This window comes from Capricornis sumatraensis, chromosome 5 (assembly GCF_032405125.1).
Source record: "Capricornis sumatraensis isolate serow.1 chromosome 5, serow.2, whole genome shotgun sequence".
Classification (NCBI taxonomy): domain Eukaryota; kingdom Metazoa; phylum Chordata; class Mammalia; order Artiodactyla; family Bovidae; genus Capricornis; species Capricornis sumatraensis.
In genome coordinates this window covers 20,206,373-20,227,234 of record NC_091073.1, presented here as the reverse complement: position 1 = coordinate 20,227,234, position 20,862 = coordinate 20,206,373, and the positions used below count along the sequence as shown (strand labels likewise).

Sequence of the window (20,862 nt, the reverse complement as noted above, 5' to 3'; positions counted from 1 at the left end):
TGCTGAATAGAACTCCATTGTATGCAGATAGTGAAGTCTGGTCATCCATTCACCTCTTAGTGGCAATTTGGTTTTCTCCAGCTTTTTAATATTGTAGACAAAGCTGTTATGAATATTTATGTACATGTCTTTGAATAGATATATGTTTTCCTTTTTTAGGGGTAAAAACCTAGGAGTGAAATAGCTGGGTCATATGATAAGTATCTGTTTAGCTTTTCAAGCAATTGTTAAATTGGTTTTCAAAAGAGTCTGCATTCTGTCTATATTTTCACCGGGTAGAGAATTCTATATTGATGACTTTTACTTCTTAAAAAAAAATTATATATTGATTTATTTTATTTGGTCTTAGTTGCAGCGTCTGGGATCTAGTTTCCTGACCAGGAATTAAGCCCAGGCCCCCTGCATGGGAGCTCGGGTCTTTGCCACTGGACCACCAGGAAAGTCTCTCTTTCCTTCCCCCCAGTACTTTCATAATGTTGGTCCACTGTCTTCTCACTCACAGTATCTCTGATGAGAAATCTGTTGTATACATCTTTTTCACTACATAATGTCTATTTTCTCTGGTTACTTTTGGGATTTTCTCTGTATCACTGGCTTTGAGCCATGAGATTCTAATGTCCTTAATTCAATTTTCTTTATATTTTTTATGTTTGAATTCCATTGTTTTTCTTGGATCTATGAATTACTGAATTCATCAAATTTGGAAAATATTAGGTTAACATTTCTTGAAATATTTCCCACCCTCAGCCTTTAACCCAGGAAACTCCCGCTTAATTTACAGGCTTGAAGTTTTCTCACAGTTCTCTGATGCTCTGCTTATTCTTATTCAGTCCATTTCTTTGTATTTCTTTTCATCTTTGTTTTTCTAATTAATTAATTTACTTTAATTGGAGGCTAATTACAGTATTGTGGTGGTTTTTATTGTACATTGACAGGAATCAGCCACGGGTGTACATGTGTCCCCCTGCCCCAAACCTGCCTGCCACCGTTTCATTTTGAGTAGAGTTTATTGCTATATCTTTCCATCTGCTAATCTTTTCTTCTGAGATGTCTAATCTGCTTTGAATTCTATCCAGTGTATGTTTATCTCATACTCTGCAGTTTTCAGCTCTAGAAGTTCACGTTGTATCCTTCAATGTCTTTCATGCCTATTCAGCTCACGGGTCACGTATTGCTGAAGCCTGGCTTGGAGAATTTTGAGCATTACTTTACTAGCATGAGAGATGAGTGCAATTGTGCGGTAATTTGAGCATTCTTTGGCATTGCCTTTCTTTGGGATTGGAATGAAAACTGACCTTGTCCAGTCCTGTGGCCACTGCTGAGTTTTTCAAATTTGCTGGCATATTGAGTGCAGCGCTTTCACATCATCATCTTTCAGGATTTGAAATAGCTCAACTGGAATTCCATTACCTCCACTAGTTTTGTTCATAGTGATGGTTTCTAAGCATCAGATTGATTATATTCTTTGCAGCCAAAGATGGAGAAGCTCTATACAGTCAGCAAAAACAAGACCAGGAGCTGACTGTGGCTCAGATCATGAACTCCTTATTGCCAAATTCAGACTTAAATTGAAGAAAGTAGGGAAAACCACTAGACCATTCAGGTATGACCTAAATCAAATCCCTTATGATTATACAGAGGAAGTGAGAAATAGATTTGAGGGACTAAATCTGATAGACAGAGTGCCTGATGAACTATGGACGGAGGTTCGTGACATTGTACAGGAGACAGGGATCAAGACCATCCCCATGGAAAAGAAATGCAAAAAAGCAAAATGGTTGTCTGAGGAGGCCTTACAAATAGCTGTGAAAAGAAGAGAAGCGAAAAGCAAAGGAGAAAAGGAAAGATATAAGCATCTGAATGCAGAGTTCCAACGAATAGCAAGGAGGGATAAGAAAGCCTTCCTCAGTAATCAGTGCAAAGAAACAGAGGAAAAGAACAGAATGGGAAAGACTAGAGATCTCTTCAAGAAAATGAGAGACACCAAGGGGACATTTCATGCAAAGATGGGCTCGATAAAGGACAGAAATGGTATGGACCCAACAGAAGCAGAAGATATTAAGAAGAGGTGGCAAGAATACACAGAAGAACTGTACAAAAAAGAGCTTCATGACCCAGAAAATCACGATGGTGTGATCACTCACCTAGTGCCAGACATCCTGGAATGTGAAGGCAAGTGGGCCTTAGAAAGCATCATGTCTATTAACAAGTTTTAATTTTCCTTTGATTTCTTGAACATATGGAACGCAGTGTAATAACTGTCCTAATGTTATTCATAAATTCTATCCCCTGTGTCACATTTCTGCAGCTTTTCTGAATCCTCAATAGCTTTTGATTAGCTGCCAAACATTGTGAATTTTTACCTTTCTAGGTGCTAGATATTTTTGTATTCTTATAAATATTTCTGAGCTTTTTTTCTTAGATGCTTCTACATTACTTGAAAACAGTTTGAGCATTCTGATCTTGCTTTTAAGATGTGTTAGGTAGGACAGGAACATTATTTAGTCTGGGGCTATTTCCCCCCACTACTAAGGCAATACTCTTTTAAGCTCTCATCTATACCCTGCGCACTGTGAAGTTTTTTCCTGCCACTGGGAGCAGGCACTGTATCTCTCCTGCCTCAGTTCTCTGATCCTTTCAAGGCGTTGTTTTCATGGCCTGGGGTAATTTCTTCACTCTGTGCTGAACAGTATTCACCTAAATACTCAAGGGGGATGCTCAGTAGATCTTGATAGTTCTCTTCATGTCACGCCTTCCTCTCTGGTAATCTATTTTGTGAATTTTTGATATCTTGGCTTATCCAGACTCTCACCTTTGTTGCCTTAAATTAGAGAGACTTCTGGACTTGCCCTGGATTCTCTCTCCCTGAACAATGGCCTGGAAACTTTATCCAGATAGTAAACTTGGGAAACTGTAGCATGAATGTCATTGTTTCCTATATTTTGTCTGCTTTTTTCATTGCATCAGGTGGGAAGTTAAATCTGGTTCCTATTCCTCCAAGGCTTCCCTGGTGGCTTAGATGGTAAAGTATACGCCGGCAATGCAGGAGACCTGGGTTCAACCCCTGAGTCAGAAAGATTCCCTGGAGAAGAGAATGGCAACCCACTCCAGTGTTCTTGCCTGGAGAATCCATGGACAAAGGAGCCTGGGAGGCTACCGTCCATGGGGTCACAAACAGATGGACATGACTGAGCAACTAACACACACACACACACACACACACACACACACACACACACACTCTTCCATTTACATGAGAACCTTAAGTTGGAATCTTTTTCTTAGGTAGAGTGGTCTATAATTTAGTTTTTTTATCTCGTATGGTATTTTAAATCAAAGTTTTATTAGCCTCAAAATAAACTGGATAGAGTTCCCTCTTTTTCTGTTTTAGAAACAAGAGAGGGGGTATCTGTTGTTCAGATGTTTAAAATTTTGTTACGGTTTGACTGGAAGGTCAACTAGCCTGTGATCCTGGAGGGAGAGGAAGTTCCAGACTTGCAGTTACTGCCTGAATTTATTTAATTGCATTGGTTTATTTAGCTTTTCCATTCCTTCTTATGTCATTTATGTCATTTATATTTTTCTTGAAGATTATCCATGTATTAATGTTTCCAATATATTTGTTTGAGATTATCACAGAAATTTTCTATAATCAAAAATTTTACTATGTATATAGATTTACCTTTCATTCCTAATACTGTTTTCTTAATGTCTTTTATTTTACAAATATTTATCATTACAGTTAGATGTTTATTTATTTTCTTAGTATTTTTAAGTTATTACCTTTTAATTTTGTTATTCTTGATTTTTGCTAGCAAGTTTATGATTTTCTCTCATTTTTATTATATCCTACTATTTACTTTTGGAGAAGGAAATGGCCACCCACTTCAGTATTCTTGCCTGAAGAACTCCATGGCAGATGGGCCTGGTAGGCTACAAAGAGTTGCAAAGAGCTGGAGATGACTGAGCGACTAATACTACTATCACTACTACTTACTTTTAGGTTCACTGTGCTTTTGTCACTAGTTTTAAAAGTTGAGTTTAGTTGAAATGATTTTCCATTTTTTCCATACTTTTTGCTGTTAATAAATGCAGTAAGGACACATTTCCCTGGAGGAGGAAATGGCAACCCACTCCAGTGTTCTTGCCTGGAGAATCCCATGGACAGAGGAGCCTGGTGGGCTAAAGTCCATGGAGTCGCTAAGAATAGAACATGACTGAGTGATTAAGCACATACATAAACTCCAGTTGCAAAAGAGTCAGACACGACTAAACAACAACAAAGGACAGCGTTATACTGCTTCATAATAGCGTGTGTTTTCTCGGAACATTTTAAAGGACTTAAATTATAAACTGACTTCAAAGAGGGTATAATAATTGAATTTTACAATTGGAAGCAATGTTTAGGTCCCAATTGCTCCATCTCATTTTTATATTAGTTTTTTTAGGGTTGCTGTCACAAATTACCACAAACTCTGTGGCTTAACATAACAGAAATTTATTTTCTCACAGTTCTAAAGGCTAAAAGTAAAAAATCAAGGTGTCTGCAGGGCCACACTTCCTCCAAAACCTATCAGGGACAGTTTTCCTCTCCTCTTAGCTTCCGGTGGTGGCCAGTCCCTGGCATTCCTTGGCTTGTAGCCACGTTACTCTAATCTTGGCTCTCTTGCCTCATGGGGTTCTCCCTATGTGTCTGTCTTCACATTATATTTTCCTCTTATAAGGACACCAGTCACACTGGATTAGGACCCACAACAATGACTTCATCTCAGCTTTGTTACCAAATAAGGTCCATTCACTGGTGCCAAGGTTTAGGACTTCAACATATCTTTTGGGGGAGGGAGCTGGTCACAGTTCAACCGATAATAAATAACATAATCCAAAACTGAGATCCAGAGATGATAAGTAACTCGCCCAAGGTCAAGCAGCTTAATGACTGTTAATTACTATTCAGATTTCCCTGCTCCTAGACTTTTCTCAGATATTATAATAAGACGCATCCCACTGCAAGTACCTTAAAGTGAAGTTCAGGATAAACGTTGAGCTTCTGGGAAATAAAAATTTCTCCTCATCCACCAGGGGGAGCCAGGCTCAATAGGGCTCCCAGGACAGCCAGGAGTACCAGGAGAAGACGGAGCTGCAGGGAAGAAGGTAACACTGTTTTCCATATTATTGGAATAAAACTATTAAACCACATATATCTTGGTCCTGCAAGAGCTCAAATGAAACCATTCAAGACAAACTTAGTCTCTTTAAGAAAATAAAATCCCACAACTCTAAATTTCCTTTTTCACTTAGTCCGGATAAAAGAGCACCAATTCAAAGTCCAAGTATCTTAACGACCTCTGCCTTTTCTCTGGTGTTTTGGCCACGGTGTTCCAGTGACCTACTCCCTTTGGGATTCCTAGAAAGCACTGTTGTTTAAACTTTGAGAAAAAGGCTTTTTTCCTCCCCTTCAAATAGGAAAAGTCTGTAAATGTATTCAGGAAGTAAGGCCATTATAAAGATTTCCTGAAATATTTTGAGTTGACATTTGAAATACTCATTTTTCAATATAAGTAGAGAAAAACAGCAGATGGTAAGGCTGAAGGTCTTTCTTGTTTTTTCAAAAAACAAACCACCGAATGCGAGTGAAGAGCCAAAAGAAAGTGAGCTTATTGCTTTGGCAACGGGCTGGGAAATTGGGCTCTTTCACGATATTTCAGCTGCTCTGAGCTAAACTGAAGTTTGATATTAATTTATTCATGTTGGTGAACTTCCAAATGAATTCTGAGACTAGAGTGAAGGTCTTTTCCGTACTGGAGGATCCAAGCAGAGACTCTGTTGGCTGTAAGACGAGACAAGGTGGGTGTATTCGTATTGGCTATGCAGGGTCAGCTAAGACCTTGGTGTCATTTTCTCTAGGGAGAAGCAGGGCTTCCGGGGGCAAGAGGCCCTGAAGGACCACCTGGGAAAGGACAGCCTGGCCTCAAGGTATGGAATCCACAGTGGCAGGCCAAGGGAAGCACACTGCTGAGTTCTGGTCTTGATAATAAGAAGCCAACTTAGGAGAAACTTGATGTTATTCTTGCTATGTCAAAGATGTTTACTTCTGGCTTAACATTATGGACTCTAGCTTTTGAGCTCTGGTAGACAGCAAGTATGTATTATTTATTTCCATTTTCCTAACATCTGTCACAAAACCAAGCTTATAGGAAGAGTTCAACACATGTTTTCTTAATAAACAGCCAAGTTGACATTTAAAAAACAAACACACAGTAAGGGAAAAGAAGACTTGAGAGACATCCTGAGACATCAAAGTCCATAATTTTTTTTTCAAATATTTATACAATCTCATAGAGTAGTAAGAAATATAACCTTATGAAGTGGCACTTTTACAACATAGCATAGATTTATTCAACACATTTTAGAAACGCTTGTTGAATAATATCTTTATATGTCAAGAGGAAAATACCCAAATTCATCAATAAGACCATAACCTACAACCTCTAAGGTGTCAGATATTACTACAGTTCTTAGGTGCAGTCATCAATCCCTATATAAATATTCTGAAGAATTATATATGAGCAAAGTAAAAATAAAATCCATATACTTACTAGTGTTCTATTTTTAATTCTATTAAAATAGTAATTGATAGCTTACATGTCTATGTATTATAAAAAATATTGGCTAAAATTGAGTCATCAGCCTTAAATGTGAGAATTTGAAATATGAATGTATTTGTAGCATTTAAAACATTTTAAATGTTTAAAATTTGAAACTGACTAACCAGATTATGAGATCTGGTTGTTTTTTTTTTTTTTTTTTTGCAGGGGGGCGGGCACAGTGGGCAGCAGGGAGTGGAAACATGTACAGAGAATTCCTTTTTAACATCAGGCAAAAAGTACTTTTAGAGATGATTGCCTATTAACATTCAGGAGAACTAATGTTTCCCTGAATATCCTTTTGGAAAATAGCCCTTCTGAGTTAATAATTGAAGCTGTGGGGATGAAAGACAGCTCTGAGAAAGAGAGCTAAGGTTGGAGTCCTGCATTTTACAGCAGCTGGAGAGAGAGCATTCCGTACAGCAGGAAGACAGGCTGAATACAGAGTACCATGTTAGGGGAACCAAGGAGAAAGGACTTAAGAAGAAAGCAATGGGTGGTGTCAAATACACCCGCAGAGCAAGGAAAATGTACGCAAACTGGATTTCTGGCATCGATGGGATATGGGGCTTGTAGAAAGCTATTGCAGAAGAGTGGTAGGTAGGAATAAGTTATATATCAAAGTAGTCAGTGTGCGGTGCTGGCACTTTACTACATTTAGGTGGATCTGGGCTTCCCTGGTGGCTAAGATGGTCAAGAATCCGCCTGCAATGTGGGAGACCTGGGTTTGATCCCTGGGTTGGGAAGACCCCCTGGAGGAGGGCATGGTAACCCACTCCAGGATCCTGGCCTGGAGAATCTGCATGGACGGAGGAGCCTGGCTATATAGTCCATGAGGTCGCAAAGAGTCAGACATGACTGAGTGACTAAACACACACATACTGCTGTTGGTTTCTGGGATCATTTAGGTCAGTAAGTTAAACATGGTACTGAAGAGGAGAACATAAACAGTTGGGGTAGATTTCGATGCTATTGGCAGATGATAATGACATGGTAAGTGATATCTGGATATTCAACGGTTTTTTTAATTAGCTGCCATCACTGCCCTCCATTAGGACGGGTACTAGGGAGTTGTCTGCATGTCTGTGGATTCTATAGGTCTCTCTTCTTTTTAGTGGAGTGTCTGCACTGCTGATGATCTCAGTATAGGCCAGTGGTTCTCAGGGCACAGCCGCTGGAACAGCAGTGTCAGCGTCCCCTGGGAATGTGTCAGAATGTAAATTATTGGGCTCTACTACAGACCTAGTAAATAAGAAACTCTGGATGGGGGGCCCAGAAATCTCCAGGTGATTCTTATGCATGTTTAGATTTGAAAACGTGGTTTAGTCACTTATGTCATAAATATTGGAGAGCCTCATGGTAAAGAATCTGCCGGCAATGCAGGAGACCCAAGTTCAATTCCTGGGTCTGGAAGATTCCCTGGAGATGGGAATAGCTACCCACTCCAGTATTCTTGCCTGAAAAATCCCTTGGATAGAGGAACCTGGTGGGCTACAGCCCATGGATTCACAAGAGTCGGACACAATTGAGTGACAAACACTTTCAGCTACACACCCCAAGAATTCTTTTGTTGAGCTGGGAACATGCTTAACTATGGTGCCTTGGAGTTGAACCCTAGGGTAAGGATAGTTCTGGGATGGTCTGGGGCTTCTGGTTGAAGTTACCAAAGTTCTTTGGTGGGGAGCACTGGTGTACACTATCCTGGTGGGGAACATGAGGCAATTTGCAGCTCTGCACCAGGTTAATGCTCACTCATCTTTCTACCAATTGAATTACTGGCCTCCTTGGGGAGAAAGAATTAAACTCCACGGAGGAAGAACCAGGGCTGATTTTTAAAATGTCTCATTTTATGTTTCAAAACTGAAATAGCACAGAACCTGAAAAACAGCATGGAAAATCATAGATGGCTTTCTTCTTTGAAACTGTGACTGTCTCAGAGCCACTACTTAAATAGACCAAGAGGGCAAAAGAACTGTAAACTCAAATCAAAGCCTCCAAGGAAAGATGCTGAACACAGAGTTTAGGAAGTGTTAAATCATACTGAGTAAACGGTGCAGTCTGGACGGTTTTGAAGTCATGTAATCTGCTCAAGAACATCGACAGACCCTGTGCAACTGAGCTGGGCTTGGGGAACATGACTGTGAAGTTGGTATGCACTGAGAGTCTGGCCAGGATGTAGTTGCTATAAGATGCAGGTGGATATATTATAAAACAACTGTATTTTTATAATTCTTTTTGTCAGGGAGATGAAGGAAAGAAAGGCAGCAAAGGAAATCAAGGACAGAAGGGGTCTCAGGGGCCTGGAGGGCCAAAGGTATGTACCTTAAATTCTCATTTATGCTTTGGGGAGATTGTTCTTGTGTCGAGTTTTAATGGAATCTTAGATCTCCACTGTTTCCTTCTTAAGAAATACTAAACCAAAGTCTCCAAAATGAAAAAGGCTTTAGAAGACATACTATTCCAGACCATTACAAAATGGGATAGAGACTGTATAAAATGTGTGGTCTTCATTGGAATATTGATGTTGCTAGGAGAGAATCTGTGTTAGTGCTCTTTATTAACAAATATTCCATAGTTGGAATACATTAAGACTATCAGTTCAGTTCAGTTCAGTCGCTCAGTTGTGTCCGACTCTTTGCGACCCCATGAATCTCAGCACGCCAGGCCTCCCTGTCCATCACCAACTCCCGGAGTTCACTCAAACTCACGTCCATCGAGTCAGTGATGCCGTCCAGCCATCTCATCCTCAGTGGTCCCCTTCTCCTCCTGCCCCCAATCCCTCCCAGCATCAGAGTCTTTTCCAGTGAGTCAACTCTTCACATGAGGTGGCCAAAGTACTGGAGTTTAGCATCATTCCTTCCAAAGAAATCTCAGGGCTAATCTCCTTCAGAATGGACTGGTTGGATCTCCTTTTGCAGTCCAAGGGACTCTCAAGAGTCTTCTCCAACACCACAGTTCAAAAGCATCAATTCTTCAGCACTCAGCCTTCTTCACAGTCCAACTCTCACATCCATACATGACCACTGGAAAAACCATAGCCCTGACTAGATTGACATAGGAATTGATATTTCCTATGACTAGACGGACATAGGAGATATCAATTCTCTATCATCTTGCTTTGCTGAACAAGAACAAAAAAGTCCCAGACTGAGAGGCAATATGGGGAGGATGTAGGGTGGGGCTTCAGAATGCATGAGAGGGGGATTCTCACCCTGCTGCACCCCAAAACTTTTGGAGGTCAGTCACTTTAATCGTGGAAATAATCATGGTAATAGTGTCTATTTCACAGGGTTGTTGTGATGACTTTAACAAGTGACTAAAGCACTTATCATGGTTCCAGGTACATTGTTAGTGTTCAACGCATGGAGTTATTCAGAGAGGAAAAACATCAGTACAATGAAATGGAAAGTAGGGCATATATTTCCTGATAAACTGCCTGAGACAGGGTGCTGAGGAAAAAGGGAGGAAAATGCGAAGCAAGCAAATAGGCACGTGTCCTGACTTAGCAGGAGAGAATATGGAGGTCATCTGGATGTGTCAGGACACAAAAATCGCACACCTGAGCGAGTTCAGGGCTCCAGGAAGATGCTACTTGTAGGAAAGAAACAAGCACCAGAGGATTAAAGATCAACTTAAAAAAAAACAGGCCCCCAAAAAGATACATGCAGATACAAAGCAAAGGATCCCCCACCTGCCAGTGATTCTTAAACTTCCATGTCATCATTATTGCCTGGGAGCTTGTTACAAAGTCATATTTCATGGAACCACGACAAGAAATCTGGATTGAGTATGTAGGTGGGACCCAAGAATCTGCATTTCCTAAATAACTACCTCCTGCTGCAGGAAGTGCAAGGAGCAACAATGAGAAAAGCCAGTATATAGGAAATGTATTGTATTAACAACAGTGATTACTCTTCATGTCTTAGTTATACTGACTCAACATGAATATTTTCTTGCATTTTGAAAGAAGGCTTTTCCTGATAAAGAATTGCCATATTGTAAAACATACTCACACTTTAATAAGGGTCTTTTAAAAAATTTGTATACTTTCTATGTATACAATTTTATCTTTAAAAGTAATTGGCTTCTTTAGACATATTAGATGACTAGCAGACACTTGAAAAGATGCTCAACATTACTAATTATTAGAGATGTGCAAATCAAAACTATACTGAGGTACCACATCACACCAGTCAGAATGGTCATCATAAAAAGTCTACAAATAACAAATGCTGGAGAGGGTGAAGAAAAGGGAACCTCCATACACTCTCAGTGGAAATGAAATTGCTGCAGTCACTACGGAAAACAGGGCGGAAGTTCTCAGAAAACTAAAAACAGAACTGCCATATGATCCAGCAATCCCATTTCTGGGCATATACCTGAACAAAACTATGACTCAAAAAGATACATGCACCCCTATGTTCATAGCACCACTATTCACAATAGATCAGACATGGAAATAGTCTAAATGTCCATCAACAGACTGATGGAAGAAGAAGAAGTGGTATAAATATACAATGGAATACTACTCAGCCATAAAAAACAATGAAATAAGGCCATTTGCAGCAACATGGATGGATCTAGAGATTATCATACTAAGGGAAGTAAGTCAGAAAGATAAATACCATATATCACTTATATGTTAAATCTAAAATATGGCACAAATGAACCTATCTATAAAACAGAAACAGACTCACAGAATAGAGGACAGGCATGGTTGTTAAGGGGGAAGAGGGGTGGTGAGGGATAGACTGAGAGTTTGGGATTAGCAGATGAAAACTATTACATATAGAATGGATAAACAACAAGGTCCTACTTTATAGTTCAGGGACCTATTAATATATTCAATATCCTGTGATAAACCATAATGGAAAAGAACACGAACATTTATATATGTATAATACATGTATCATATAATTCATGTATAATATGTATACATGAATCATATATACATGTTATACATGGTTCCGCTATACATGAATCACTTCTCTGTATAGTAAAAATTAACACAACATTAAAACATACCTCAATAAAATAAGTTAAAAAGACAGACAATTGCTTTGCATAGTGTTTCAAAGTACAGTAGTAGTACCTATATCAGAATCACCAGAGGTGCCTTACAAAAATTCATAGTACATTTTTTTAACCATAAACTAACTACTTCTGAAAAGGGACATGAGATACCATACAATGGAAGACTGATATACTGTGGAGCATAAAATAACAAAGGAAGAAGCTGTAAACTAGAAAGAACATTATTTGCCTGTCACATGTACCTTAAAACTTACACTAAAGGTATTTGCTATAACTGAATAAATATTTCCCTCTGAGCTTCCGGGCATACAAACACAAAACTGAATCACCATGCATTGCATGATTTTTGTTACCTAATAAAAGGATGCACAAGAGAGAGAAATTTCCTATTACTAAGGAATTAATTTAATTTATTTATTATAGGGAGTGAAATCTTAATTATTAATAACTTTAGTAGTGGTTTAATAAAGATGCTCAAATATTTTCATGTGGTTTGTGAAACAGGTCACAATACTTTAAAATGCTGGAAATATATTTCTGTATTTTTCATAATATAATTCCATATATCATTTCTTTGTTTGAAATGTAATGAGTATTTTGTTCTGTTTTTAGGGTGATCCAGGAATTATGGGCCCTGTTGGGATGCCTGGAATATCAATTCCTGGACCACCTGGACCAAAAGTATGCATTCCTGGGAATATTTTTTTCTTTTACTTGGATTTTTTGGAAGTTGGAGTGGGGAAAAGATTCATAAAATCAGTGAAAGAATTTTAGCTTTGGAAAAACCTAAAGATATTATATAGCTCAACTCCGCCATTTCATGATTAAGCAGATGGAGGGCCAGCAGCAAATTTAAAACTAGAAACCAGGTTTTCTGCTCCTGGTCTTGACCTTATCACTCTACTTTGAACTACCTTCCTTAAATGCTAGCCTTAATGCATGTAAGAATTTATTGCATTTGTTCAGAATAATCTGCTAATCAGAAAGTCTGGCAGAAAAGAAATCTACTCAGATGTAAGAGCATTCCCAGACATTTTCACAGTCTAAATATTTGTGTCTAGAGAGCCACTTATTATTTCAGCTATTCTCCGAAAAGCTTAGAAGTCTTTACTGACAGTTTTTATTTGCTTAAGATTTGAAACTCTTCTCAAATATATTAGAAGGATGTACTCTCTCTGAATCTGATTCTAAGAGATTAAGCTCTTTATAATTGGCCAATGGTTTTTTATGCCCTGTGCCGTGATGGTTTCTCATAAAATCTAAAGCCTGAAACTGAAAATTATTTAACATGTGCAGGGAGACAGAGGGGGACCTGGGGTGCCTGGATTTAAAGGAGAACCTGGAATTGCTATTCGAGGACCAAAGGTATTCTTTATTCATCTTCTTTTATTTACTGAAATAAAAAATGAAAGTAGATTTAATGCATCATAAGTTATGACTGAGATTGTTCTACTTAGAGTCTCTAAACCAATGAACGGAGATATAAGAATATATTATTCCCCTTTTAAAAAATCAAGCCAGCAGATCATTTATTTTTCATAAATGTGGAGGATGATAGCTCCTCTGGTAAAATGTTTGCTGACTAAACAGCTGATTGAAAATGCTGTTTTTCTTTTTGTAATGTCTGTAATATGATATTATATGGCCTCTGGCCTCCTTCATTTACATATTAATGGCCAATGCATCTCTTCTGCAAAACACTGTCCAAAGAGTTCATGTTTAGAAACTTTATTGAATTAGATTTCCCTGCTTGTTGTCCATCTTTTGGAGTTATTTTAAATGAAAATGCAAATAATGATGGGAGAAGACAGTTTTAAGTAATCATCACTATTTTTCCCATGACAACAAAGTACCATTTCCCTCCTCACATAAAACCTAGCCTTACAGAGAAATGCTACTTTCCAAATGTCAACAAGCACATCCCTGTTTATGAGGACAGGCTTCAGGGCTCCATAATCAGTGCTCATTAAATTAGTAGCATGTTGTTATGTAGCTTTGAAGCTGGCTTATTTTATCAAATTGTCTGTGCTCAATGAAAGGGTTCAAGTACTGACACCAGTGACTTTCAAACTTCAAAAAAGATAACTTAGAACCGTCTTTGCATATAATTCAAAGCCTATTACATACTAACATAAGTTGCAGTGATTCCCCTTAAAGCAAGAGGTAGGATCCTGACCTCTGCTGTTCTTAATCACTTTGAGAGTTGTCCTTGCTAGAGTGCTATCTTCTGGCTTACTGGGGACAGAAGTCGTTTCTGGGCTATTTCCAAGCTAAAACTGAGAATGTCCTGGGAAAATCATAACAAGATGGTCACCCTACTGCCCAGACTCTGAGGCACATAGGAACCCAAGCTATGTAAAAGACTCTACAGAAATCCAAGTTATGCATGACTCAAGGAGAAAATTCCAAACTTCCGAATGCTAAAACTACAGGCATGGCCTTAGTCAAGAACATTTGGGTGACAATTTTCGTATTGTTTGATAGCTTCCTGAACATAGGTCCATGATGCAAGGTTATTTCTCTCTACTTACACTGTTCTTTACAAGAGAAGCACCATCTAAACGTATAGTTGATGTTTATAAGCTCTGACTGTTTTCTACTGATCGTTATTGGTGATGGTATTTAGAGTTATTTGCCTTTTCACTCCAGTCATTTTTCTAATCCCTTGGTCTCTGATGATTACTTGTTTTGCCATTTTTCCCTAAAGGATTGTTTTTAAGTTCATGGAGGGTTAGTTGATAAAAATTTTGGCACATTAATTCAGTTTTATGTATTTCTTCAGGGACCTCCCAGATTTTTTTTTTAAAGCTCATTTTGAAACACCTGATTAAGATTTCTACCCTAATTTCTGTTGAATGAGAAAGACACTTCAAAGAGAATCACTCTGCAAAAGATTTTCTTGAATCCAGTGCAGAAAAGCCAAGTGGCAGTATTCCATCCATGAAACTATCAAGAGGCATCCAAAATAAAAATCTGAGCAAGAACACAATCCTTTCCCTACCCCCTGTTAGCATAAGAAGTAACAAGTTAACTGAAATTTCTGCAGGAGACAGGACACAGATCTCTAGGAAAAAAATGTTCCTAAACTATGGATGTTTCAATGGCTTTCCCTGCAGTGTGGGGGCCAGAGGATAAACAATAACAGCTGCTGATAATTTGTTACAGGCTTGGAATTTAGGAATGAAAATGGAAAGTGAATTTTGATTCCAATTTCTTTTTAAATTTCAACTTAACCAGGGGGAAGTTACTGCTTTGTTTTGTGGCTGGCCTGCTCCTTGTGTAAGCACGCAGAGAAATAGGCATCTTACTTGGGGACCTGTCCCCATAGGAAATGCTTAGCACTTCAACCTTGCACATAATTGGAATAGTATAATAAACTACTTCTCAGACATGACCAGTTCCTTAGTGGGGGATCCACCAGAATTCAGTGCTCCAGAATAATTTGTTTTTTGCTTTGTCATACATCTTTAAGAGATCATCTTGGATTTCTGTTGATGTACATTAAGTACATAGTGCATTCTAAATAGTGCATTAATAGTGCATTTTTATAAGTGGCCACATGTTTTCTGAAGACCATTCTTAAGATGGTTAACCATACAAGGCCAGTCTCTTTGTCTTAATAGGAAATGACAGCTGTTGTATTCATGATTTTCAAAATCAATTTAATTTTCTTATGGCATAAAAAGTTTTTTCCCCAGTTATTTATTTATAGGAGTAAAATCAGAAACCGTTTTTGGGAATTAGGTTCGGGGCAACACTTTGGCTTGGAATAACGCAGCTTGATTTCAGCGTTTGCTTACATATAAGACAAATATTAAGAATCTGGCTACTTTTTCCAGTCTTGGAAAACACATGTCTATTATTAGCGTTTCTTCTAATGATGTAGAAAACATAAATATTTTATTTTTATTTTTTAAAATTATTTTTTAAAATTTATTTATTGTAATTGGAGGCTATTACTTTACAATATTGTAGTGGTTTTTGCCACACATTGATGTGAATCAGCCATGGGTATACATGTGTTCCCCATCCTGAACCCCCTTCCCACCTCCCTCCTGGTCCCATCCCTCAGGGTCATCCCAGTGCACCAGCCCTGAGCACCCTGTCTCATGCATTGAACCTGGAATGGTGATCTGTTTCACATATGACAATATACAAAACATAAATATTTTAAATCATGAACAGCTCTTTATCAAAATAATTGATGTGTATTGACAAAGGCCACTGTAAGAGTTATCACAGCAACAGAATGGGATGTGGGATGTAAAGAAATGTTTTAAATACAAGTGCAATAGGCTTACAATGAGTAAATCTTCTTTGGTAAGAGTCGTCTTCATTTTTCTTTCTTTCCATTTTATTCTGGCCAGAAATTTCTCTGAGTTTCACGGGTACAGAGAACTCTTGTTTGAAGGGCATATTTCCTCCTTGATTCCTTATCCTCTATATAAGAGGCCAGTATTACTACTAAGTTTCTGATGCCCAAAGGCATCATGGTAAAGCAATATCTATCACTTCTTCCTAGTTCTCAGGATATGAACCACTAACTCTGTGTCCTATTCTTTTATAAAGTGTTTTTAAAAAATTAATCTGTTTTTAATTTTTATTTGAGCTTTTTTTCCTCACTTAATTTGGGCCTCACTGAGGAAGATAATAGATGTAACATAATAATACATAACACACACTATCTTATTTTATACATAAAATTTTGTTCATATTCTTCTCTACTCTTCCCACATGGTGCTTACTAAATTTTCTCATTTTATACTTCCCCTTATTTTAAGATGCACTAAAGTTTTGTAATTTTTAAAATTAAAACATCAGCAGCTAGCTCTTTTCTAACCCCCAAGCAGTGTTTCCTGCGGAGGACTTTGTAGTAGTTCATATACACTCCTTACACTCATTCTACTCATCATTTGCTTCCCGTAACAGAAACGGGAAAGACTTACAAGGAGATAAGAAGTTTCCATATTTCCTTCTAAAAATCCTCAGACCATTCCTCTGCCCTTATCGAATCTGCCTTTGGTGTGCTGAGTTGGTACTGATCTTAAGCTTTGCCAGCTGTCTCATAGTTTAGGCTCATGATATCTCCTGTGTTGGAATTCACCCAGGGTGCCCAAGGCCCTCAGGGACCAGTGGGCGCTCCAGGACTCAAAGGTGACGGCTATCCTGGTGTGCCCGTAAGTGTGGACGCTGCTGTTATCTCCTCCCTCCCTCCCTCTCTTCCTCCGGTCTCTTTCCTTTCCTTCCTCTCGTCCCTCCCTCCTTTTCTTCCTTTCCCCTCCCTCCCTTCCCTTCTTTTCCTTTCTCTTTTCTCCTCCCTGCCTCCCTTCTCGCTTCCCTTCCTGAACCCTGCACACAGCAAGGTTGCTCCCTCTCCTTTTCAGGGCCCTCGAGGAATCCCAGGACCTCCTGGATCAAGGGGATTACCTGGAGTTGGAGACACTGGAGCAAAGGTAGGCGACAGTAGCTTTTAAAAATGTACCTGTAGTTAAGAGGTTTGGTAAAAGTGACCATCTTTACCGGACCTGAGAGAAGAGAAGCAGCGTCTAAAGAACTGGTTAAGTTATTTATCCTCATCTATGGACTCTCCAGAGCCTTGCACTCACTTGAACATGCAGATCAACCTTATGGTTTTTGTCTTCTGTTACCTTGCTAGCAGCCCTTGCATTCGTTTGCTGCGTTGTCTTCTGGTCGCAAGAATAGACTTCGGTTCAGGCCCCTGCCCTCTCTGGTCACGCTCCTGACTAGGTGCTCTCATACCATCCCATGGCACTAACCAGCGTCCACGCACTGATGGCCTCCAAGTGTCTATCTTTCCTCCTGGAAGCCCTGGTCTCACACACCTAGTTTCTGACCAGACATCTCTAACCTAATATCCCAAATAAAGCCTTTGATTTTCCCTCCATCAGCCTGGAAGTGGTGCTACCCACACTCTTTGCTAATGCCACGATACCTACATCGTTCTTGGTCCTCCTTCCCCGCCCTTCCCTCCACATCTAGTCCTGTGGCAGACCTGCCAGTTCTACCTTCAAAATTATCTCGCCTCTGGCTACTTGTCTCCTGCTGCATCTCCCAAGGAGATCACCACTATCTCTCACCCGGGCTGTGAAAACAACCTCTCCATTGGCTTTTTCTCCTCCACCTCTGCCCTTCTATTACCTAGCAGGCAAGTTGATCTTTTAGAGCCAGAGGTCAGATCACACCCTTTTCCTTCTGAAGAAAAGGCTCTGCTGGCTTCTCTTTGTACAGAGAGCAAGCTGCACCCACTTCCCATGTTATCTGGGACCCTTTGTAACCTGGGCCGCAGCTCCTGTCCTTTGCGCCCTTGCTGCCTGCCTCCCGCCACACTGACCTGGCCTCCTTCAGCTCACTCCTGCTTCCAGACCTTGACTTTGTCAGGCTGGCTCATTCTTAAGGTCTCAAGTCTGACTTCCTTCTCCACCTATACAAAAGGCAATTCTCTCCTCTCCCTCCCTCCCCTACCACTATCATATCCCCTGGTGTATTTCCTCCAAGGCAGGCATCATTCCTGAAATCAACTTCCTTATCTCCTGCTCTGCATATTTTCACAAGGGTTTCAATTTTCCTGAAGGCTGGCTCTTTGTTGTACTAAATTCTTGATTCCAGAACTAGGCTTGCCACTCAAAAGGAACTCTTTAATGTGTTGAATGAATGAAAAAATGAGTGAATGATCAATATTATCCCACAGAGAGAAATTCTCCTTAGAAATAGATCTACACGTTTAGTTTTTCAGATGCTGCCAGGTCATTAAAGAAAGAGGTTTAAGTGCCTAATGTCAGCTTTTTGTCTTGAGTTTTTGGTCTCTGCCATGGCGCCTGTGAGTGCCGCCACCTTGATGCTGCTTCTGTACTGTGGGGCAAGTGCCCTTTCATCCTCTCCCTTGTAGAATGAAAGACTGGAGGCCCAAGGCATTCAATTCACCCCTAAAGGAGCTCTTGAGTCCTGCCCGTCCCTGTCTCTCAGGGTAATTAGGAAAGTCAGGGAGATGTGTCTGAAAGTGCTCAGGAGACTGTGCAGGGAAGAGACACCCTAGGTGCTTTTGTCAAGGTTCTGACTCAGCACTGAATCTGATCTTTATTTGAACTGGGGCATTGAAATATTCTTTTTTTCTTTAAGACAAAGTACCTGTTAAAATTTAAAAATACAGGAACTTTAACATGTAAACCTTGTTATTTTCTGCTGAGTGAAACATTGGTAAAAACTTTTGTTTTTACACTGAATATTCCTTTAGTTAGGGAACTAGGAGCTTATTCCTATTTAAAATATGGTATGTGTGAAATAAAATGTGTTAAATATACTAGACTGTTTGTATTCCAATGGAAACACATAACCATTTCCATTTCCATAGAGTAGATTATTATAAATATTTTATATAAGTATACATTGTTATATTGAATTATACTATTGTATTACTGCTTCACATTTAGCAGTAATAATAAAGGTGGACACTTATGCACAGATAGCACTTAAAAATTTTTATTCTTGTGAATGTTCCACCATGTCAGATTATTTAACATATAGACTAAAACATTTACTAATTGGTTTCATCGATCATTTCTCTCTCAAAGTCCCTTGTGTTTTTTCATATACATTTTAAGGGGGAAAAAAAGGTGTTCTTTCAAAAGTTTATCCTGCCTATTTTTGGTTGTTATTAATAGTCAGCATGTTGCCAAAAGATGTGTCTCAAGTGAAACTCATATTCATTTACGTGCGTGCATGCTCAGTCATGTCCAACTCTGTGCGACCCCAAGGACTGTAGCCCGCCAAGCTCCTCTGTCCATGGGATTCTCCAGGCAAGAATACTGGAATGGGTTGCCATTTCCTTCTCCAGGGGATCTTCCTACCTCAGGGACTGAACCCAGGTCTCCTGTGTCTTCTACACTGCAGGCGAATGCTCTACTGCTGAGCCACCAGGGAAGCCCAAAACTCATATTGTGTCTATTAATTCACACAGGAAGCTGAATGGAGGCGGTATCCTCCAGCTCACTTCTACCGAGGGGAGGAGGGGAGGAGGGAATGTTGGTCAGGACCTGCCTCTGTCCACACCTCCCTCCCAGCTGGGTTTTCCTTCTTCCTGTCTCCCCTTCCTGTCTCCACAAAAGAGACACATCTTTTGTGGATGTTGGGGAGGTGTGTTATCCTGCCCACCTCTAGCCCTGGAAGGAAATATCAGGAGTGCACGCTCTTCTTAGAATCAAAGAACTTGGATCATGAATTTCAAAATCAAGGACATTCAAAAAGCAAACAGCAGCTTCTAATAACTTCCAAAATCACCTCTCTTCTTTTATAGATGCCTTAGAGTCTTTATGTGTCTTTTTTATTTCCTAAAGAAAACTTTTGGCTACCCACACAGCCCAACAGAAGCTGGTAAAGAAAAGGACATTTTTTGAAAAGTCTAATTCCACTTAATTTTGTCCTTTTGGTTTAGTAAGGTGGAGTTGAGACTCTCAAAACACCTAAGGTTGCCAATGGTAGCAAAAGCATAGGACTCAAATGTCTGCGAAATTCCTCTCCTTCTATTTTGTCTTAAAATGGCAGAGAAATTGTGTGTGGAAATGTGTGGGTTTGTGTGCATGGACGCACATGTGTATATAATTGTATAGACATATATATTGGATATGTTTTTTACTTAAATTCTGTGTTGTCACCTTAAAATATTGGCCTTAGGGCATTAACTTACAAAAGAAATGTGTTTTGAAATGAGGAAGCCATTAAGGTTGACGATTAATTTATGGTGGGCTTTGCGATATTTAGTTAAGGTCACATGTGTTTAGCATATGACACAGACATTAGAATCAAAGTGCCTATGTTTCAAAACATCTAAAAAGCAGTCGCTGACATCTTGCAGCCTTGTGGTGCTCCGTGGCTTTTTTCCAAGTGAAGGAATTCCATCTGACATCAGTGGTTATAGTACTTCTCAATACACTTCCCTTGAAGGTACTCCAAATTTTGACAAGGGCTTCTGAGAGATTTCTAAAATTCTTATAAAAACTACAAGTTTCCAAGGAGATAGTAGATATGGTTTTAAAATCTACTTTGGAACATGCCATAAAGAGGAACTGACAATTGGATTTTGCCCAGTAGGACGCGCTCATCCAGTGCCCTGGTCCCTGGACCCAAACTGTCAGCTCACTGAGAGGGAGGGCAAGTGCAAAGATCCTGC

At 39.4% G+C, this 20,862-nt stretch overlaps 1 protein-coding gene across 1 annotated transcript in view; it reads left to right on the top strand.

The window, feature by feature from the left end:
* Window positions 1-20,862, top strand: part of COL28A1 (collagen type XXVIII alpha 1 chain) — a 172,996-nt gene that overhangs the window by 70,203 nt on the left and 81,931 nt on the right. Inside the window, exons 18-24 of the mRNA XM_068973166.1 lie at window positions 5,080-5,151; window positions 5,905-5,973; window positions 8,887-8,958; window positions 12,291-12,359; window positions 12,975-13,043; window positions 16,787-16,855; window positions 17,063-17,131. Coding sequence (XP_068829267.1) covers window positions 5,080-5,151; window positions 5,905-5,973; window positions 8,887-8,958; window positions 12,291-12,359; window positions 12,975-13,043; window positions 16,787-16,855; window positions 17,063-17,131 — 489 coding nt within the window. The remainder of the gene's footprint in view (window positions 1-5,079; window positions 5,152-5,904; window positions 5,974-8,886; window positions 8,959-12,290; window positions 12,360-12,974; window positions 13,044-16,786; window positions 16,856-17,062; window positions 17,132-20,862) is intronic.